The sequence below is a fragment of the Oreochromis niloticus genome, linkage group LG5 (assembly GCF_001858045.2).
Source record: "Oreochromis niloticus isolate F11D_XX linkage group LG5, O_niloticus_UMD_NMBU, whole genome shotgun sequence".
Classification (NCBI taxonomy): domain Eukaryota; kingdom Metazoa; phylum Chordata; class Actinopteri; order Cichliformes; family Cichlidae; genus Oreochromis; species Oreochromis niloticus.
This window is the reverse complement of record NC_031970.2, coordinates 11,143,177-11,167,059: the sequence shown is the minus strand read 5'-3', so window position 1 is coordinate 11,167,059 and position 23,883 is coordinate 11,143,177. Positions and strand designations below refer to the sequence as shown.

The 23,883-nt window shown below is 38.3% G+C and overlaps 1 protein-coding gene across 1 annotated transcript; it reads right to left on the bottom strand.

Annotated features, from left to right (window-relative positions):
- Nucleotides 1-3,689: 3,689 nt before the first annotated feature.
- lrrc38b (leucine rich repeat containing 38b) lies at nucleotides 3,690-22,353 on the bottom strand. Its single transcript, XM_003447680.5, has 2 exons — nucleotides 20,818-22,353; nucleotides 3,690-8,904 (listed from the first exon to the last, which is right to left on the bottom strand). Exons 1-2 carry the CDS (start codon nucleotides 21,443-21,445, stop codon nucleotides 8,657-8,659), a joined length of 876 nt encoding a protein of 291 aa, XP_003447728.1. The 5' UTR covers nucleotides 21,446-22,353; the 3' UTR covers nucleotides 3,690-8,656.
- Nucleotides 22,354-23,883: the final 1,530 nt, after the last annotated feature.

Below are 23,883 nucleotides of genomic sequence, written 5' to 3'. Positions count from 1 at the left end.
CAAATGTAGTATTTTGTAGAGAATTTGATTAATGTGGTACATATTGACCTCATTAGGCCCCAAGTGAGTCAGGTTGAGCGATGCTAAGATCCATTCCCTCCTGCCACTTGGCGCTACCAGCTTACTCTTCCCCTCATTTATCTTTAATGTGTTTGCTGTGCTGGATTAATTTCTCCAGTTCAACACACATCAATCACAGGGTGATATCACTCCCCGCTTGGTGATTACAGTAAACACTTTTTTTCCATTATGCACTAATGTCCCCTATATTGAAAATGACCCGTTTTTACACAGCTTTTTCAGTTATTTTTGATTTGGCCTTATATTTTGGAGTGTAACTTCTCAAAATTGAAAAGAAAATGAAAAAAATATTGCTTTTTTGATCTGTTCATCTGACAACTGTTTGCACTGACTATAAAGAGAGTGCATAACGCTTTTATCAAAAATAACAAAGCAGTTCAATCGGATTCTTTTGAAAGACATTACCTCAGCTCTAATTTTAACAATGGTGCATAATAGAACTGTGCTCTTGATGAACGTAAGGAAGCAGTATTGCTTTCGCCATTCATTTATCCTGTTTCACTCTTAATATTTACACGTATATGTTTTTTCTCTATACAAAGAACACAATTTGAGGGTAATTGACTCAGCCAGCCTGCCAGCCTGTGTTTTGGTGCAGTGGATGAGCAGTTCGCCAGGAGTATGCATTGATGCTCATGGCTGCCCACGGCTGCGTTGTCCCTGATTCACCTCTCACCCTCTCTGCTTTGAATGATATTTCAAAGCTTCTGTCAAAGTGTGACTGGGCAATGGCAAATACACATCATCACTACACTGTGGATTACTCTGACATTATGTTTTAAACAATATTGCAGTAGCAGTAGCAATTCCTATTTACACTATTTTGTTCAAATACATGGATACTGTTTGACTATTTTTTTAACTTGGCAGGTGAGAATGGAGGATGGAAGTCAGGTGGCAGACAATCATACTAAAAATGCCAAGAGTAGCAGCTGTTCAAATTTCCACATTATTTTTCATCTTACCACTGGGGTGCACCAGAGTCAGAAATGTGTGCACAATGGTAGTGGGTTTCATCAGACTTGCTAAAAGAGCACGTGAGATATTTTACACATGAGGGTCAGTTTACTCATCAAGAGGAGGGAGTACTTTCCAGTCTGTTAAGTCAGGCAGTTGCATAATGTCTCCCTTTTCTCTGGAAGGAGCTGTCTAAAGTAGAAAAAACTCTATGATGTCATCAGAGGATTAAAATCAGGATCTATCTGCATCTGGTGCTTCAGTTCTGATCATTTTTTTAAGCCGTTTTCACACATGAATTCCACACAGTATCAGTATAATCAGGTTGGACAGGGTCGAGAAATCCTCATAACAGGAAATAGTTCAGTTCAGTCCATACATGCTCACTTCTGAGTATGTTTGGTTTAGCCGAGACTGCTGGCTGTGCAAGCCACGCAGGGGGTGGGACACATGACACCCAGTTCCTCACTGTGAAGTCACCAAAAATTTACCTGCCTTATTCTGACATACTCACAACTGGACATCATAAAGACTTTTTGGTGCAAAATTAAATTGTACTAGACAATGTGGTTATTCAGCAATTTTGGCAAATCTAAATAAATAACAGCTGCAGTGCGTGTGTAAAATAGTGTCTGTATCTTGCAAATCCCCTAATTAGTACACTCTTTCAAACAGCCGGTGACTATAAAACCAAATTTAAAAAAAGTTTGTTTTATAGGTTTTAAAATTTGTTCTATTTTAAATTTACAACAGAGGAAATATTCAAGGCAAATTAAAGTTACTGGTTAGGGAAAAAGAGGAATGTTCTGAGAATCAAAGTGAAGAGTAAAGGTAGGATAAAGCATGAGAAGATGACACAGCGTTTAATCTAACACCACCATTTTCTCTTTCACACTCATCTCCACTAAGTCCCCACTTCTGTGAACTCTGTGAACATTCAGCATCAGTTACACCAACAGAGAAACGGATCACACAGGGCTCCTTTGAACTTTGCAACCTGACCCACTGCTGCCCACTCCTTCCAAAAACCCTAACTCCACTGTAAGTCACCAGACCATTATTCATTCAGTGCTTCCTCTCTGAGGGTTGGCTTACTTTCCTTTCTACCCTGCTCACTTCCTGACTTCGTGGGTCACGAACAGACAGTAAAGAAAGACGCAGAGATAGAGATATCAAAATTTAAAAAATACACAAATGCTTCTTTTCCAAAACAAATTTCACCTACATCATTTGCTTAAATAATTTATTACCATGTAATCTTTTGTCATAATTGTTAAAATGGAAGCTACTCTTATAGATTACAGTGATTGTACACCTAATGTGTAGTGAAACAGCTGTGACTATTGCTGAAAAAGATCAGTGATCCTTCCATCTTTGATGGCATTAATATACTCAGTGATGATGGGGGTGAAAGGGAGTGGGAGTGAAAGTCTAAAATGGGTTTACAGGGCCACAGCGCTGCAGACATTCTTTTTCTTTTTTCTTTTTAGATGCCAGGTCCAGTTAGCTGATGCATGGAAAGAGAGGCGAGGCAGTCGCACACTGAGGGCCAAGCTTCCCAGCATCCCTCCCTCTCCCTGTTCCCGCCTCGGCGTCCAAGAGCTCGGGCCTCCGGCTGTGTAGCCATGACAACCAAATGAGGTAAATGGTTGCAGGAGAATCCTCATCACGACCACCTTCACAGCGCTTCTTTTCAGTGTAGCATGAATGTAGTATGTACAAGTCTTTCCTGCATTCTCCTCTGTATCCAGTGTAGTAATTCCCATTTGGAGTCACAATAAATGAATCTCAGCTCATTCTTTTCTGCAGTACAGCATCCGCCTGCTTTCTGTCAAGCTAACGTTACACGCCCCAAGGGTTGTTTTTATCCCATTATTCTCTTCAGACGGCTTTAAAAAAACATTACCTTGTTAGACTGTATAAAAGATTCTCACAAGAGAACATGACAAAGGCACATGCTGGGGAAAATATGGAAAAATGAATCATGAGTATGAGGGATCAAGAAAATGCAAACCTCTGTCATCCAAAGAGGTTACTCTTTTGAGCCGTGCATATAGAGGAAAAAAAGGCTGCAAAAAAGCAGTAAAAGTATGGAATTGCATTGCATGTTGAGTAATCCTTCTGACTTTTTTTTTCTCCTTTCATCATATTGCACAATTGTCCAAATGCAGAAAGCTCACACTGACAGATACTGTACTTGAACAAGCTGGATACTTGTTATGCAAGCATATGGTATTTCATTTTTCTCCCAAGTCTCTAATTTCTCTAACACCCTTTCCAAAAATAGTGCAGCCATTTGCATACCTGCAGTGTGATAACACTGCTGTGTGAAATAACACACTGTGCAGTGTTTACAGATGAGCCTTACTCATTTGCTGCTGTGACAAGAGAAAAGCTGTCAGGTCCAGGGAAATGAAAGGAAGACAGTCACAATTATTATGGGATCATTTAAAGACTTTGCAGGCTTCGTGACGAATCACATTTCCACGAAAGATGGCATGTGATTGAAAAGAAATGCTGCCGATCTTTAACCATAAATCTTATTAAGGCAACAGAAAAATCCAAATGAATTTAAATGAGGTCTTTATCCATACATAATATTTTACACTAACACACCCTTCTCCTTGCTTTGTTTAAGAGTGCAGGCAAACAATGTTTTAAAATGTTTATTATTTGTCCAGTACAATTTGGTCTGTATCAGAGGTATATGGAAAATTAAACATATTTCATTAGTAGCAAATGAATATCCTTTTGTAAATCTGTATTTATACAACACAGTGTCTTTACAAATACAGACCAGAAGACAGAAAAAAAGGATTTTATTATCAGTATTACTGTTTTTTTTTAACGAAACATGAAAATACAGCTACACATATGATCTCTTTAACAGTATCTGTTTGACATTTGGAAATGCATTCAGCAGCAGTAGCATTGTCACCACTCTCTTCTGTCACCCAGTTTAGATTTGAGCCTTACTGACATTTATCTGACAAAACATAACATGGCTTTTTTTGGTATTCTAAGCAATATCGAGACACACTGTACGAGAGCAGCCACTACTACCTCTGCTTTCCAGGGTGTACAACGCCAGAATGTTATTTTGGGGACAGATTTTGAATAGAAATTGAATAGAAAAATAGAAATGAATCTGAAGTTTATACTGCAGATAACTCAACAGTGCATGCTGTAATGTGCTGATATTGTTACTTAATTAAACAAGTAAGGGAGAGGAAACTGCCATGCTAACATATGCTTTAAACTAACAATTAAGCTAAATAAATAAATTGTTAATGTACAGTAACTACATAGTAGTTGGAAATGATATGTATCAAAAGCCTCCCTCTGATTCCTTGACTTAGGTATGTGTCTGTTGTTATTAGTTGGGAATGCAGTTTGCCTTTTAAAGGAAAAATGATTCGGCTAATTTAATCCCATTTAGCTATTCTGATGGTGTCATATGCTCATCCACAATTACAAACTTTTGTCTCTGAGACTCAGTTCCTTTAAAAGTCCCTCCAATAGACTCTTTTAATGTGAACTTTAGTGGCTGTGAGCAATTTCACATGTTGTTATTTAATAGAAACTGCCACAAGAAGTTGAAACTGGAGACTTTAAAAATGAAATTCAGGTGCAAAAAAGAATTGATTAGTTCAAGCCTGTCAAGCTTTCAATTGTTGCAATGCTTAGTTTAAAGTTATGACAGCGAAAGACTAAAAATCACCCGTGATGTTAATTCTGAAGGACTGGGTCGTTCACTGCACGGAAATATAAAAGTATGCTTCTCATAGCTAGCTTACAAATGTGGCTTCAGCTTCTGATTACTTGACATGTGTGGAAGATATGTTCAGATTAGCAGCACTTTGTGTACAAAGCTACTCAGAACCAATTAAAAAGACCTTTGTTATAATAAAAAAACACAATACGTGTTATTTGTTCTTACATAAACCTTTAAACGTTTGCTTACTATAGAAACAACCTTTGACCATGCAGTTTGATTAGTGCCATGAATTGTTGTTCTGACTTTCAAACATCCTGCTTTACTTTTCCATGACAAAGAGAAAAAGAAGAACAGAAATTTGGCAAATGTAGCAGGAGCCAACAAAAGTTTGGCTGGAGTTGATAAGCATCAAATTCCCCATTTGCAGGAAGGAGGTGCTACCATTAGAACTCTATATCTCATATAGTGCAATCTTGGCTAAGTGCAATGCTGAAAAGATGTGAACCTGTAAACCCACAAAAATATGTTTATTTTGTTATATTCTGCAGATATGCACTTTTGCTCATCTTGTAGAGCATGCACACCACTTCAGTATAGAAAACCAAAGCTTGACAGGCCTGCTGACATACCTAGTTACCATTATGACCGGACAGTTTATGAGAGGAGTTTATTCAGAGGTCATTTTATATAAATTTATAATAATCTATCTTTAAAGTGTACCACATGGTGTAAATTCTGGCAAATAAACAACATCCATATAGTAAAAATCACATTGTTTATAAGGATGTGGCATTTTCAGCACAACATGTGATGGAACATATTAATGAAAAGATAATGTGACATTACAGGCTGGTACCAACAAACAGTATGACATAAGACAAATTTCATGAGTGTGTACCAGGATCATAGGAGTTTCCTTTGTGCTTTTATTGATGCCTACACAAATGGGAAAATAACAAAAAACAAAGAAGGCCACACTTATTTTTTGTCAGTTTCTGCAAAAATGTGCTTAAAAACGATGCACATTCAGGGCTATGACTTCTTCTAAAGGGACAGAGGCATTTAGAATTCCTTTTTATCTTTTTTTAACCACACAGAAACAATTACTATTTTCTCATGGCTCTTTTTCTATCTGCTGTGTGTTTGCATTTAGAGGCTTGACATTCTTTCTGCTACATATCTCAATTTTACTGAATTATTCATGCCTTACAAGAATGTAAGAAGCAGTACAATATACCTTCGGTTTGGGTGGCAAAAAAAGAGTCTAGCTTTCTGCTTTCCGTATCTTAATAATGGAGGATTTAAATATACAAAATGCAAATATTGTAGCAAAAAGACATCCATGAAATTCAGGGCATTGGTTTATTAAATTTGGAATGTGCTGTACTGTTGCTGCTTTGAATACAGATCCTGTTCATGCAGCCGGGCCACGTTCACACTGCAAGCTTTAGTGCTCAATTCAGATTTATGCTCATATCTGACGTTGTGTTGTTATTGTGTTTGTTGCTTGCGTGCCTGCTCACAAACTATTTAAATAGCTAGTTTAAATAGTAAATACATTTCTAGTTCCATGGTGAACTGCTCACCATCCTAAACTGACCCACATTTGAAAAAGAACAAAAACAAAAATGTTGCATGTAAAGAATTAAACACATGGGCCACTGAGGCCATAGTGTTTCCTTTATAAGCTACAAGGATGAGGAAAAAGAGAGCCAGCTTCTTAACACTATCCCCGCCAATGATGAAATATTCCAACAATTAGTGTTTTCATATCATAAAAAATTCAAATTCTTACTTTTTCTTTTGGATTTCACTTTCTTTTAGCCTCATCTGCTCCATGAAAAAGCACACAGAGTTGGGTTTTCTCACCTGCCAACAAGGCTGGGTTGTTTAGAGTGATTTAAAAGCTGCGTGTTTACCGACATGACTGTTTCGATTGAGTTTGCATTGCAAAAATTCTTCTGCCTGGTCATGATTTTCAAATTTTTTTGAACGGTCATTAAATTGTTAGAACAAATATGTCTTGTCTTCACATATACATTCTTTCTAGTTTTTCTACCAGCTCGCTTTAGTATGCAGTGCTACAGCCAGAAAGTGTTGGCAGTTCACCTAGAAGCGGTTTGCCAACAACAACAAAAACTGAAGAACACCTTACTAACTACGAGGCACGGGACTGTTAAAACGTGTAACACAGCGGGGTGCTACTGCAAAAGCTGGACAAACACGCAAAGCCAAACACCACTACAGCCAGTCAAAGAATAGTCTAACATTTACCAGAGAATTTAGGTCTAAATCAGAAATTAAAAAGTTGGTATTTCAACTGATTGCTGATTTGGACACTTTTGCCTGCAGTCTGAATGTAGCCATAAGAATTTTGATGTGAAATTTGAATTTGATAATATCAAAGCCTCAACTTTAATGCAAGATATCAAACTTTCTAATAAAGGTACAGCAAGATGTGAGATATCTTTAAAATATTACTGGATGTTTAATTATTTATTCCTAAAGAAGCCAAACTCTTGCTTGTCACCCTCGTTCCCTTTTTCTTTTGAAGTGACCTTCCTGTTAACGTGTTGAACACTGTCATATATATAACCAAGTAAGACAGAATGGAAGAAAATGTAAATCTTTGGAGATTATACCTGTTGAAGTAAAATGTGTGTACAGTGTGATTTGGCTTTGATTTGGGAGCTATGTTTACCTCACTAGAAACAACAAAGTCCTTATATGCAATCTCTCCTTCATCTAAACCTTTGGCAGATGAACACAGTACCAGTCTATTTGCTGTAATTTAGGACTAGCCAAAATTAGGTTCACCATTTAAAGTGCATCATTTAACACAATAATTCTACATAGATTCTATTTTTATATTGCATTTACCATAATTTATTCATTTAATTGATTATGCTGTTGATATTTTATGAATTTCTTTCTACACAGTTGACAAGTATCAATCTAAGGAAGTTACAGTATGTCCTCTTGATTTCTATGATTGTTTTACTTTACACCATTTTATTTTGTACATAAATTTGTGATTATATAATAAATATGCTGCTAGAATGTGTAGACCCACTTTTAGAAGCTTCTTCTGCCTGCAGTACATAATTACCCAAATCCTGCTTGTTGAGCTGACATCCCTGCCACAGTCTAATTCTACATGCAGAGAGAACAACAGTATTTGCCTCCTTCGGTGCTTGTGAACAACGTCTTAATGTTAGTGAGAGTGGCTGTCCAACAGAGACTCGAGAAAATGGCAGGATACGCCAGCATATCATGTTATAGGCAGTTAAATATCGAGGTCACTGGTCAATATGACATCCTTTTTTATGGAATCAAGATCAAGCATTCTGGCCTACTCAGATAAAACCCCAGTGAAAGTCATTCAAAGGGTCACACTAACTTTGAAGCCATTTTTACAGGATTTCAGATTCCAGGATTGAATGTCCTACACGACTAAATTTTGAAAGGTTTTTGGTATGACTAAGACTAATACGAGAGTACTGCAGCAACACTTTTTTTTATTATCTATTTCTTTTCTTTTTTTTATAAAGGTCTTGGCATATTTGTGTAGACTTGTAACACTGAGCCAAGAGCCAGTGGCCATAAATGACCACAAGCGCTAACAGCCAAAAATAAGATCTCTATAATAGCATTTTGCGAGTGGTGCAGCACACACGCTAACCTTTAATAGGACTCATTCCTTTCCAGTGTCTTTTATTACCATATTTCAGAAGTCCATGTGCAAAGAAAACAACTTCAGCCTGAACAGGGCAAGATCCTACCATTGAACAGTCCTGGATATTGACCAGAAAGGAAACGGCATGGGGCACACATTGTCTTCTATGTTCTCTCACTGCCGGAAGGAGAAGGACCGTGCAGTTCTTTAAAAGTAAGTCCTTCTCACTCCTCACTCTCCTCTTCATCCCCCTTGGTGCCTTTACTCCAACGCTGGAAGCAATGAACAGTTGAAGCCAGGAAGAAACTGGTCATAATGGCCACCACAGACACTGAGATGCCAGAGAAAATGATGATAAGAAGGTCTGTTAGAGTCAGGGTGGCCTGGCACTCACGGAAGCTGTCCTTTGAGAGCTGGGTAAGGGATACACGTCTGCCATCCATAGGGAGGGAGCACTCCAAGCCTTTGACCCCTACATAGAGAGAGTAAATGCGATTATACAAATGAACAAGACACGTTGAACCTCACATTCATTCATTTCTATACGAATTAATTCAATGGCAGTACTTACATGACAGTTTACATCATATACAAAAACAAGCACATAGTCCAGGTACTGTAGGCCTTAATACAGTTCACTATATGCACCGCACAAACACAAGAACTCTAATTTAACTCCCCATTGGTTTAAAATTAAAGGTGATGTGCATTTGATCTACTGCTCATGCAGCCCACACCTGCTCAGAGCTAAAGACTATCAAAGAAAAGTGGAGAGCATAGTTTGAGCTGTCCTGTTTGTATGAAGCCCTTTAATTCTGATAGTGGAATATCTCAGTTCAACAGGGTAACGCGGTTTCTTCCTAAGTGTGGGAGCTGATTTAATAACTGTAAGGTCGATCAGAAGTCTTCACTTATGAGTTGAAGTTGCACTGTGTATACAGTACACCCACCCACACCATGACTGTAGGTTCACTCTTGGAATACAGCTGAAATACTGTGAAGCAAAGTGATACAGTATATGCATTAGTGAGACAAGGCTGATTTTATCTAGTGTGCTGTAGTGCTGTGAAAGCAGCCCATTTTCATGTCAAGATAAACGCATTAGTTTCAAATGGTTTGGTGAATGAAAATAATTTTTAAAATAATTTAATTTGCTAGCTGCACAAGGTAGATCTCTTAGAATGCACACGCTGTTGAATATGACCTCTGTTGCACTTCAAAAATCCACTGATGTAGAGCATTGGCAAAGGGCACTGTCTCAGACAGGGGCACCTTGACCAAACTCATCTCAAGATGAAGCCGTGATAAATCAGTGAGTGCTGCTCTCTGTGCCTTTGTCACTTTAACGTGGTTTATTGTTCAGACATTGTTTAAATGGAAAAGGACAGCGACTGTGGCTTATTGGATTTCAAGGATACAAGCCCTTATCGGAGTCTTCTTTTACTCTCATGATTACAAATGACATCAGCACTGGATCATTCGGATCAGTTTTAACATGCATGTGTTGATTACAGGCCACTGATGCTATCACTAAAGACAGGAGGTGTTCATGCTTACAGAGTCAGGTATTCAAGTTATTTTAATGAGAACTTGATTAACATTTGACATTAACTTGATACAAGTTCTAATTAGGTGCTAGAAATGTTCTTTCTTTCTGTATTTCTTGACCTTCATACTGCAAACGTTATACATCAACAAATTTAATGTAACTAAATACTGGCAATGTACACAGGTGGGAAAAATTATATATTTTTTGACAACTTGTTACTTTTATTCCCTACATTTTAGTACAAATATCTACTCTTTAAATTTTCACAAAAAAAAGGCCCAATACTTTTGGCTTAAGCCATTTGAGGGGAGTTATTGTTTCCTGTACCTCCACAAGGTAAATGGAGGGAACAATAATAATAATAAGCATCAGTAAAATAGGTAAAAAATATATAATTTAGACATCATTAATAGCAGTACTCAAGAATTACAGTGGGCTGGAATGATCCAGAAAAATCAGGAACAGCATTTTTGGTGCAATTATTATGAATTAGACTCCACTTAAGTCTTATGGTTGCCTCACTCACTGAATCCACTTTTCATATCCCTCTTTAGTTATGGAGGCAAAGTCACTAAATCTACAATTCGGTAATAGCAAACAGAGACATTTACTATCTACCTAATCTACTTAATACAGATTGTATGTACTTTTTCCACTTCTGACAATGTATTGTGTGAAGAACTAGACATATGGATGCAAGTGTTAGTTTATAGGTGGGTAGAGATAAATCTTTAGAATGTGGGTGGCTACTTTCTACTGATACTGTGCATGCAAATGCACACACTTGGCAGTACATCAATTCTGGATCTTTGCTCAACAGTCAGCACAACATGGAGCATACTGAAGATTTTTAGTACTGCCCGAGAGTGTGTTTGTTCACTTAAATACCTTAATTCTGCACCAAAGTGACACTTTTTATGTGGTGTTTAATGTATTACATTTAAATTGTGGTAAAGTATTAGAGTAATGTTAATAGTAAAACTAAAACATCTGTGACGATCAATTAAATAATTGTTAAATGTGTACAACTTTGTTGTAAAGGAACAAATAACCTTCAAAAGTTGAGCGAGTTGGAAACATAAATGTACAAATGTAAATATAGTTGGAAATATGTGATGGTCCTTTGACTGACTCGTTACAGTATTAGTTAGACTCTCTAAAACCTTGTTGAAACTTAGTGACGCCAATCTCCTAATAAAAACCTCCTACATTTCAGCTGACATAAATATTATGGAACACGTCATTAAGATAACAACAACACAAAATTACAGGACAGGGAAAAAGTTATGTTTCATACATATTAAATACACTATTTTGATTCAATGTTATTTTAAAATAGCACCTGTAACAGTGTTTGGGTTTTTCATAAGGTTCTGTCCACATCTCCATCTCCGGCAAGGGTCTGTGTCACTAAACCTTTTAACAATAAAGTACGAAATCTAAATGTCAATAATCATGCACATATTTTGATCTAGTTTCATTGCCTATGTTTTCATCCATCTTTTTCCAAGCACCTTCTTCACTTGTGCTAGACCGCAACAGGTCAGACAAAACATTAAAAAACACATTCCTTACAGACATCACGATTAATGTCTTCCAGTGTAACTGTATAAACAATTTATGAATGCATTATAGCCTGGAAAACACTGAGGTTTGGTGGTTCTGCTCTTTTTAGCCTTAGACTTACATAAAAATGCCACGTCCAAGTCATCATGTTTGGGAGTACTTTTGACAGTACATATTAATGTATTATACCTGTTATAACCATTTTTTAAGAACCACGGCATTAATGTATTTCAATTTCATCACAAAATCCCAGCATCAAGAGGCTTCAATAAGCCAATACCATCAGTCCTTATGAAGCTCAAGAGGAGCATATTGGTTCCTGGCATGATTAAGTCCACGACATGTCGGCCATATGCTCTAGGAATCAGAGATCAAAACAAATTCATGTTTCACTGCCTGTGAGAATACTGCTCATTCCAGTTGTCTGAGTGACATGTATGTGCTGAAGAGGCAAAGTTGGCCTTATAAAGGTCGCAATGTATTTAGAGATGTTTAATCTCCTTTCGTGACAAGTATGAGCTGAAACGTTTTGTTGGCTTTTAATGCTTTCAAAATCCACTATTCTAAGCATTGCATTGCGTAACCAGCCACATGGCTCACACTTTGAAATTTGCAAAGTGCAGTTTAAATCAGCTGGGCTTCTTTCTTTTTCTTTTTTTTATTGTTATTTTTTCCAACATTTCTATTTTCTCTGACAGTACTCAAAACTACTGCTTGGACCTATTTTATAGACATTAAGAGTGTGATTTCCTCCTTTAATATACAGGTTTATGAAATTAATTGTTTTTGTATAAAGAAGCATCTTGTTTTCTGTTTTATCTAATGTGCACCATCAATATACATTCCAAAAGATAGACATGGGTAGAATGCAAATTAATGTGCATTAACTGGTTAACAGCAGTCATGTTGAATGAAAAGTCACCTCTAGCATAATTATCACATACAAAGACTGCCTGTCCTGTCCATTTGCGCATAAAACAAACAATTTACATTCATATTCACAATGTGCTTTCTGCATTGCAAATAAGCAGTCACCTTAGAGACTTCGCCTTTGCCTTTTGAGATAGTTCTGTCTGGTCTTGCCTCTTTCAGATGCTTGATTAATGACATCTGAGACTAAAATTATCCTGGTGAACACATGGCCCCTGCAGGAGTAGCAGCATTATCACATTTATCAAAATGGATTTAGAAAACAGACCAGTGGTGGAAAGAGACAGCAAAGTTATCTTTTCCCTGGTAGTACTACTTTGGTGTGCGATAACAAGCACGTCAAATATCTTGACGGCTAACACAACTTTGTTTTTGTTAATTTTTACGTTTGTCTGAGCATGCCATACAATATGAAAAGCTTGCCTCGATTAATTTAATATTTGTACCTAAACCACCTTAAAATAAGGGACATGTTAAACAGCTGTTGTGTTTAGCAAAGAAGAGGAAGACATCTTATTGATACACAGAGGTTTTTCAGATTTTAGATGCAGGACATGGAAGACTGAGTCTGATATTTTACAGGTAAAATAATTTTAACTGTGAGCTAACATTAAAAGAAAAGAAAATCCCCAAAACCATTTTATCCCAGCTTGTTCTCCCATGGGATAAAATTACAACCAAAATATCGCCAACTGACAGCCAACTGACAGCAGTTATAATCCATTATTTTAAAATTACATGCAAACAAATCTTCTCTTATAAACAATAACAGACTCTAGACTTGTATGAATGGAAATAGCCTCTTAGTTATGAAAACTCAAGCCAGTGCAGAAGAACCTAAAACCTGCATTCCTTATAACGCTCACAAACTCCAATGATACATAAATGTAAAACAAATTATTCTTCACCGAAGTGAAGAGTTTATGGTTTCACTCTGAGATTTCAAATCTTATTAAACAGCGCAAAATCAGGATTTTGTCAAAAATGATCCAAAGAGTCAAACATTGTAACTAAACAGGGTCGGCTTCAGGGTGTAGCCACCCAGTACTGCATGAGCATATCATCGCTACAACTTTTATGATAAAGCATTTGAATGTATTCCGTCATATTCCTCCTATTCTGGGTACAATTCAGAACAACACAAGTCTTGTATTTGTGAGTCTCACCTGTAATTAAAACACATTTAATGCATTTATCACATTTATTAATTGAACTGAAATAAATGAATACAATTTCATCTAATATTATACTCATTGCTTCATTAGTTATTTCTCACAGTTATTTATTAGTATCTATTATTTAAACAACTCTGCCTCTGTCACATAACCATTGTTATAGCCAGAGTTTTACAGGGAGCTGGGAACAAGCTTTGTGACAGCAGTTATCCAGGACATCCAATGTTAGGCTCAGTGAAGCCAGGAAACCCCAAGAGAGCCGGACTAACTTAAACTCACTTCTGGGAAGAGGCTCAAAGGATGAGGATCTCTTCTGACTTTTCTATTTATACGACTAGTTTAAAGTAAAAAAAAAAAAAAAAAAAAAGTAAGTGCAATGCAAATACAGTTAACAGATACCAATTGCATAAGTGAGTGAGAGAGCGAGAGAGACAGAGAGAAAAAGCTTTGTTTCCTTTGCTTATACCTGTAATTGAATTTGGTACATGTCTTGTCCAGTGTAAATATGTTTAGCAATGATGTATCTGGAAATACAGACTGCAGTCCCTGTGTTTTGTTGCCTGGGGATAACACAAAGATGCACATTATCAACGTAGATTGAGCATATGCTTTTAAATGTTTTAAGCCCAATTCTTTATGAATCCAGCAAAACATTTAATAAACATGTGATTTTCTAGTAACTGTAACTTCACACTTACTCTGGCAGAAAAATAAGATGGTGTTTTAAAGTACACAGAGTATCTAGGTCCATGCAGTGAGTCAATGACAGCTTGTTAAATGAGTAAGCAGACGCGGTACAATTTTCAGAGTTCATAAATGACCCCAAACACCAGTGTGATCACACACACACACAAAAAAAAAAAACACGTGTAAGGAGCAGGCTACTGTGCACTGACACAACACAAATCAGATCCTTACACTATCAGGTATGTCGGCCCACACAGCTACGTTACATTCCTGGCACGAACAGTTGATGGATTACGTTTAGGATTATAGCCAGTCAACAGGACGGGCTATCTGCTGTCTCAGTCGTGATTGATCTACCTAGCTGTGGCAGAATGATATCAGAGGCTTGTTTCTCCTCCCTCCCTCAACACCACAGTCCAGACTGATCTCTGCACCAAAGGCTAAAAGCAAAATTACCCCATCAGTACATCTGCACACGTGAAGTAGTTAGCTTTCATTTGGCCATAGCATACTGGTATCGAGGTACTCTCTATGAATACTCAAGCTGCGACAATGATTAACAAAACTGTCCCCTCCCTGCTGTATTAAACGGGATGAATGTGCCATTCAAGTCCAATATTCAGCGGATGTAAATAGAACAAGGCAGGCATAATTGCAGAGCGACTGAAAAATGATTCAGTTTTAATCCTCCAAAGAATTTGAAGGAAATCTGGGAGAAAATGGTGAGATGTATGCAAGAAAAGGGCAGCAGCAGGAACTGGAGTGTGGAATGTGTGAAGTGAATGCACAGCTGCACAAAATGACGAGCACGTATGTGACAGTGGGGTGAGGGTGACTCGTTCAGAAGGGGATTCCTTCTGCATGTAGACTCAGAGACATCGTTGTACTATGGGAATATTTAAAACATCTCATCTCAAAAACAATTGAAATTGCTTTTTCCCAAACACCAGAGGTGACTGTTTAAAAGCAAATGCTAGCAGATATATTTCCACTATATCATTGGACTGACAATGCAATTTGTCTATTGTCATAATTCATCCCAATTAAACAGTTATGCAAGTCATTTATGTAATTTATGCCTCGCAGTTGGCCACACAGATGAACAAAAACCAAAAAAATCTATCATGCACGATGTTACACACTCTCAGCGAGATAATGCTTTTGGCTTTTCACCTTTTATTTCTGACACTGGCAGATTATCCCTTTCTGCTTCTGTATGAGCTCTGTCTGATGCTATCCCACTTTGTAATCCTGTCCACCTCTTCACACTCAGCTTTCCCTTCCCGGTACTCTCTCCTTCACATCCCAACTTTAAATAAACATTAAATTAGGCCAAGATAAAACAAGCTGTCAGTCTGTGTTAATGGAACAGATATTTTCTCTCCACTGTAAAGATAGCAAATGATCATGCTGGGTAGTATGGCAACATGCGATTGTCAGCCAGTGGCATCATATTTTCAGAGTGTGCTTTGGAGTGCGGAAACAGGTCTCAAAGGAGATACTTGATACGTTGTCAAGGAAAATTCTGATTTTGACCCTGTCACATGAACTGCTAGTTTGTCGTGAAAGTGTTTAGGTCACGACTAGTGTTGATAGCAACTGCATGACGAGGCTCAGATCCAGTCTACCGTCGCCCATGAGAGTTGGCCTGTCTTGCCCTGTAGGCAGCTCTAGCTCCAATTACCCTGGCCAATGTGCTGTAGAACTGTGTCACTGTGAATTATACATGGCCTTTGTTCATCCTTAACCCAAGAGCACTGGAGACAGCAGTGGATCATGTTTACACTCATCCTTCCACTGAAACATTCATGAACTTCACTGTTGGCTAAAAACTAGACATTTAAATGGTGCAAATTCTTTTTTTAAATGGAAAAGTTTATATATATGACTAATCAGCTGACTGCTCAACAGGACAGTTGATGTTTTTGTATAAAGAAACGGTAAGAGTCTGGTTTAACTCATTTTAAAAAATCAATAATAATTTTTATCAATGTCGCACATCAATTTTTTTTTTTCTGTCCAAAAAGTCCTGAATTGATGCACCTTCCAAGCACTCATCATGCTGGCCTGCAGTAATCACAGTTATGCAAACATGAAATTGCGCTGTACTGTGAACTGGAAATCACAGGGGAAATCAAGAGGTGAAAAATGAAATGGGAATCCAGTTTACAGCATGGGCTCTTCAGCTGCTACATCATGCAGGTCTTAACCAAGGAAGTCATTGATACCTAGGGAAAACATAAAATAGCACTACAATTTTTCTTTATTTACAAGTTTGAAATTAGTTTGAGCTAGAGCAACAGACAGAAAGAGAGATAGTTTATTAGTGCTATATTTTAATTCTGGAGAAGGATTTCTGGTTTAAAATTTAGTGAAAGGCACCTCGGTTTGGCTTTTTCCTGCAGCAGTCTAGCTTCTGCGGTCTTTGTTGAATTGCTAAGAAAACAAAAACACATTCTTCAGTGTTTCTAGGTCTTCTGTTTATTGGAACAAAACCAAGGGAACTACACTGATTTTCAGCTGGACTTTCTTTTTCACCTTCATGTTTCATGCCTTGTTTCCCCTGCTCTCTCAACATTATTTTGTGGCTTATCATCTGCGTAGCTGGAGCAGACTATGACTTGGTACTTGGATGGTACTTTCATCACGGCTCCCATTATCACATGGTACTAGTACACTTCCAGTAGCAGCTGCGTTTTTTATGTGGTCATGCAAATGATGTTATCACAAGCTATTTGCATAGAGTTGCACGTAATTGTGTGCTTGTTTTACTATCTTACCCTTTTTGCAGTAACACCGCTTAGTTTCAGTCTGAAGCCACATGACAGTGAATATTAAAATGAGTATGAAGTATTTAATTGGGATACCACTGGAGTAGCTTTAGCCCTTCTGTTTTTAATATTATTGAGCTCTTGCTGGTAAGAGAGACAACATTCTCAAATTTAAAAACTATTTTTTGTAGCTATTTACCTGATTTGCTGCTTGCTGAAAAAGACATGAGGATGCAACACCCACAAGTGTGAAAAGAGCGCACTAATGGAGAATTTAAATTCTACTTTCTGTCTCTGTAACTGATTTTCTCTGAGATGAGTGAGACATTAAGTGGCAACGCCCACGCTGATGATGGTTGTTAGAGTTGATACATATTGAAACGCTTACCAAGTCAAGCTCATTCACTAATGAGTGTCCATCTGTTTATTGTGTAACCACTTCCAATACAGCATTTCAGAGACTAGGTCATTGCATTTTTCCATGATCGAGAGCTCAGCCATTACGTTAATTAGGTCTGGCAGTTTGATTCCTGCATGTGTGAACCGTGTTTGTAAGTCCAAATCACTATAAGCATCCCAGCTATTTGTGCTTCCCACAAAGAATCCGTGAAACCACAAATTCTCCTGCAATATGTTCTTAACTTCTTTATATTTTTATGAGCTGGTTGAAAACTTATGTAAAATAAACTTCTGCTCACTTCAAAAAACACATTCAAGGTGTTAGTGACATACATGAACATAACAACACATGGATATAATCCACAGACAGTATTTTGGTAGCTGTGTAGTTTTATCATGAGATACATAAAGCCGCTTCTATAAACTAAACACAGAATAAGACAGCAACTTGTTTGGAAAGATATTTTCAGTTCAGTTACTTGTCCTGTGTGACTGGTATTAATTTGCATTGTTTTCCAATAGACTAAAGTATAATTAGTATCCCTTTCACCAAGATATTACTTATCTTGGTCTTATTAACACTAGAAAGTAAATTCCAGACATATTTTGTCTAAAGGAAATGATAAAATATTACAAAAGACTAAGCATAGACTAGTTTAAAGACTCTTTACTATTAGGTGTCACTGTGCGTTTTGTCCAAGCTGCTAGGGCCATAAAACAAACACTTTCTGATGGGAATGTAAAAGCTGCTGATGAGGTGAGATAAGCATTACTAACTGAATTTGAGAGTGTGTTTTGGGGCCAGTTGGCAGTCATGACAGCAGCTTGGCCAGGCCTTTGGCTTCTTCTTTGTTGTTGATGTCTGTCTGGCCAGCTTTTGCCTTGGTCCAGACCTCTGAATCAGTCCAGTCGACTGTGTTGACTGATTCATCTGGCATCGTGACATACAAACAAACAATGTTTTCTATTGAAAAAACAAAGAGTGCCATGGGATCTCTAACGATTAACCATTAGCCCCTTAAAAAAACATTAGAGTCAGGTGGAGAGATTGGTCTCTAGTGATTGATTAGGGAAATTCAAATCACCTTGTCCCACAGAAATTGGTTAGAATGGAGGTAATGTTGACTGGCGATGGAAATAAAGTGTGATGTGTGATATTAGGCAAGGTCAGCGCTGCTAATGCAATTCATTATGCCTCGGAGTTGACAACACATAGAGCCTGTGATTAATGCATTTGCAAACTCCTGCTTGGGGGAATTGGGTAATCTTGCCAGTTTATCAACTTTGCTTCCTCACAGGCCTAAACTTGTAAATTTGGGGCAAATGAAAAAAGAACACAGAAGCAGAATCAATAGCATGGTACACCATGGCCTAAATGTATATTAGAAGTTTGCTTTTGTGAGGTGTCAGCAGTTTGTAACAGCCAGACACTTTGGGAGGGAGCTGAATTAGAGTGTTACCCAGTCAGTTCACAATTTTAGAGAGGGTTATTTCACACATAAGGCATAAGGGCAGGCTGGCATTGATTTGGACTACATCTTTTAATAATTAACCATGAATTTCATTACAGAATAGGAAGTCTGCAAAGGATATCCACTATCTGAATATCCTGTCTGCACAAGAGGGCAAGCTAAAACATCAGCTGGCAGGGTGAGGGGGGTTGGGTGTTACCCGACTGTATGACAAAACATTAATGTCAAACCCAAATCATTATCTTTTCTTAAACCATCTGAGTATTTGGGGGCTTTAACCAGAACAAACAGCAAATGAAAAGGAATCTAGTTGTCAAAAATATAATAAAATGAAATAAACTGAACAATAACTAAGCCACATGTAAAAACAAGATATACACGCAGGAAACACAACTGAGTTTCTTTTAAAACAAATCTAAGGTCGTACTTCCTTAAAAAAGGTGCCAGCTTTGGGAATTTGAAAACACTCATGTGGATGTGCGCATGGTTTTTCTGCAAACACTCGTATCTTCTTTTTCTTGGTTAACCTATTCAAGAGACGAGAGCAAGATTAAAACCCTCATCTTGAACCACACTGTTATTCAGGCTTTTGATTAAACATGTTTCTTTGTTTGTTTATGCAGGGCAACATTTTACACCCTGACAGTAACTGTACACCTTCATCTTTAAACCCAATAAACTGTTCATGAACATTTTGTGGTGTATTCACAGGTTTGGTTGCTGTTTTGTTTTTAAATACACTCACTGTGAGCCACATTCAAACAAAGTTCTCAGAAGATGTACAGCACAGTTTAAAATTCATGTATAGCAGTACTGTCAGATTTGTTTATTTTAGCTTTTTGATCGAGTGCAGTAGTCTTCTCTTTTGAGAAACCTTCTGTCTCTTATGTGAGAATGTTGATTGCGATTAAGGTATTTTATATAGCCTGATAAACAGAACGCCAAACAATGGCAATGCGTTCTGTTTTATCTGGGACATACCATGCAACTCCCTTTAGAATACATTAGCTCTGGTTTCATGATGTAAGAAGATCTTACCCTGCGTATAATACTTCTGAAAGGACATGGTGACCCCCTTTGTCTTGTTTTATTCCTCAGATAAGCATGCACACATGGAGATTGCCTTGTAAAGCCTCCAAAACTTCAGTCCTGTTATCTAACTCAACGCTGCAGGCTAAATCACAGTGGTAGACAGCGCGTGTATATTATGAGCCTTAAAATTCACATGGATAGAGCAATCAGCACAGGAACAGGAGGAAGAGTCTGATTTTCAGTGGCACAGGAAAAGGTTACATGGCTGAAATATTGTCAACTAAATAGCAAATATTATGTGAGAATTATATATATTATCTTAAATATTATGTAGCCAATATAAATATAAGCCACAAATGAATGCTGATGATTACACAGGATATAGGTCAGGCTTATCTACATATTCAAATGTGGAGCCATTAGAAAAGCAAGTTAGATTCTTAATGTGAGTTGTTTAATTTCTCTTTACAAATCAGACCATATTACATTTCAAGTTGCTTTCTATAACAATTGATTAACTTTATACACACACTATCCTCGCAGTTTTCACTTTCAAATGAGTGCTATTGTCTCATATTACACACTTGGTCTCACACATTATGGGCTGTGGGGGTGGAGGTAAAAAAAGAGACAAAATTAGAACAAGGGAGAGGGAGGGGGGTTTCCTCTCCTACAGGGAAAACATAAATAGACCAGAGAAGTGTTGTGGTAATGGATTTGCCATAATACTGTTGAATGTTGTAAAGAGATATGGTTTATTTGGGTCAAACACATGAAGAGAAAATGGCTCTTTTTGTTACTTACCATTTGGAAGCTTATTACTGTTCTCCGTTAGCCATGCAAACAGGTTGGCAAAGTTGCAATTGCACACCCAGGGGTTGCCCTCAAGCCTCACTACCCGCAGGGAGGGCAACTGACTCAATGCCCCCACCTTTAGGGTAGACAGCGCATTACGCTCCAGTTCAAGTTCTCTCAGAGAGGTGAGGCCCAGGAAAGCATCCTCACTCACCTTGCTCAGATATGGGTTGTTTCCCAGTCGTAGTTTGATCAAACTCCGAGACTCCCCAAATGTCCCCTTAGGGATTTCAGTCAAATTGTTGCTGCCAAGGTCCAGGAAGACCAGCCTGGAAGAGGTGCTGAGAGTCCCTGGTTCTATGTGGGAAAGGGAGTTGTTCCGGAGGTCCAGATAGACCAAGTCACTGTATAGAACCAGAAAGTCGGAGGGGATACGGTTTATCCAGTTGTCGGCCAGCAAAAGCCTGCGCACATCCAAGGGGATCTCATCGGGTAAACTAGTTAGCCCACGGCCACTGCAGTCCACAGTGTGAGGATCTGGGCACAAGCAGGTTGCTGGGCAGTTCTCCCCCCGGGTCCATAAGACAGAGGACAGCAAAATGAGGATAAGCTGAAGCCAGCAGACACATGGCAACATGGTCAAGGGGGGGAAATGAGTTAGGGGAGAAAAAGGCTTGGGGTTAGGACAAATAGGAGAGGGTGGTTTGGGGTTAGGAACAAGAGGATGAGGGTCAGAGGGCAGGAGATCAGGACAAGGGAGGGGAAGGGGTGACTGAAGGGGGTGAAGGAGATCAATCCTCCTGGAGAAACATCCTTTTGTTATGGAGATGGATTTCTGGAAGGGCTCAGGAATTGGGAGATGGCAGAGCAGCGTTGAAAGCTGCTTTCCAAGGGATCATGTAGCGAGCTGCCTGGATAAAATAATAGCCTGCCTGCTTTGAATGAGGAAAGACAGGAGGATAGTAAGCAGTAGGTAGCTTGAAAGCAAGAACGACTGCTTTTAACAACGAGGGGAGGGTAGAATGAGAGTGGTAAATAGACACGAGCGAGCAGGGAATGAAGAGACGTCGGGGGCACAGACAAGGGAGAGGGGGGTTGAGGAGGAGGCTCTGTCCGCCACACTACCCCACAGTTGATCTGGCGGCAGTGACAGACAAAGACAATAAGGTCTCTGACACAAAAGGATATAATACGAAGCTCTGATTCAAGCATGACAAGCAAAGAGTAACATCGTTACATCCCTCCATTAGACCCAGGTCTCTGTATAGAAAAGCCCGTTGGTCTGATGAGAGAAAGAGAGAAGCTCACGGAACATCGCTCAAGTGTTCGTAAGGTTGTCTCCCCTTATTATTCCTTCTCTATCTCCCAGTGCCCTGCAACATGCTGTGTTACGCTGTCCAGCCCTGCATCAAAGCTGTGTGAGAGAGAATCCAAATATCCAGGCAGAAGCCTCGTGAATGTAGATTGCAATGCTGAGCTGCACACAGCCATGCCAATCCAATGTCTGCCTCTGAATCTACCACAGTTTATCACATGCCCTCTCCCCTCTCATTATTTCCAGGGGGCGTGCCTGAACCACACTGTCAACACGTGATGTCACTTCCTATAGTGTTAAAAATGATGATTGGATGATCTTAAAGTATAAAATTTGAAAAATGTGATGCTGTTTATTTTAATTGGCATTTATGTGCCCTTAAAGACATATCCAGGAAAAAATATCTATCATGTTATATACTTTAAAAAATCTATTCATTTTTTTAAATTTAGCAATGAACATGTAGATATATCGATAGATAGATGTATAAATATATAGAAGTGTAAATACATTGGTCTTTATTTATGTATATTTATGTTCCTGTAATATTTTGTTTCTACAATGAACATGAGCACAGGTTTGGTGTAGTGCTAAAATGCCCTTGCAGATCACCTGTCGTCTTGAAAGGAAAGTTTATTAATTATTTAGCTTTTCAATTTATACATATTTATAACATCAGTATCCGAGGTGCATTCAAGTCTCAACCCATAACGCAAAGAAGAGGATTAATTCTAAGTGTGTATTGTATTCGACAAATGGGATTTTCTCTAACAGGTAAATGCAATTAGACCACGGTTGTTGCAGGGTCATGGCAAATTAGACCTGTGGAGAATGAGGGTCGTGTGAAATGTCTAAGAAAGTGGCTCTGTCATGCATGAAATGTCAGTGTCTATTTCCAAGATGATAACACATTCACACACTGGTTCACAAGTGTAACAAAAATTGACCATGCACACACCTGCCCAAAATACCAGGAAGATGACAGTAACATCTAACTCACTTCATCACAGAAGATCTAATAATAACTCTTTGCTCAAACTCTGCGTTCACTGAAGTGTCTGCAGCATCATCGTGTTGACAGGGGTGAAAGGCTCTCTCATCAAAAAGGGATATTTTTTGCACAGTTAGCATATGAGCTGTAAAACTCTAAAAGCTGAGGCAGCGTAAATTGCTTTCTGTAAACACATTTCAGCTTTACATCTCACTGAGAGAATTTAATGGCACTGCTGTTTTTCACAGTATGATGAAATATTTTCTGCCTCACGGACAGTTTGATGCTTTTCTACGAAACAGTTTCCTACACTGGAACATACTGATACAGTTGACTGCTCCATGTCCATTTTACTGCTGTTGTATTCAAATAAATAAAGTGATATAAGTGATAAGGAAAAACTGTAAATCCCATATTTGGATCTGTAGATCATTCCTGACCTAAAGAAGTCTGTTATAAATAAATCAGCTGTTAGCATTTGTTTCCACAATGTAGAAGTTTATAAATATCCAACCATCCATTTTCTCCTAATTATCCAGTTCCAGACATGTCAGTTTAAACAAAGAAACCCAAACCTCACTCCCCTGGCCACCTTCTCCAGCTCATCCAGGGGAACACCAAGGCATTCCCAAGCCAGCATTTCCAGTATGTCCTGGGTCTGCCCTGTTGCTTGTCAAGGCTACAAAACACATGTAGACTGGTTGGGCAAACTTCCGCAGACCTTTAAATATCCTGGAGAGGATTAAGAGCTGGTCAAGTGTTCTGTAAC

Coding starts and splice junctions, on each gene's coding strand:
- lrrc38b (XM_003447680.5), bottom strand. CDS start 21,445: ATGTTGCCATGTGTCTGCTGGCTTCAGCTTATCCTCATTTTGCTGTCC. Junction 8,905..20,817: donor CAGTAATAAGCTTCCAAATG/GTAAGTAACAAA, acceptor CTCTCTATGTAG/GGGTCAAAGGCTTGGAGTGC.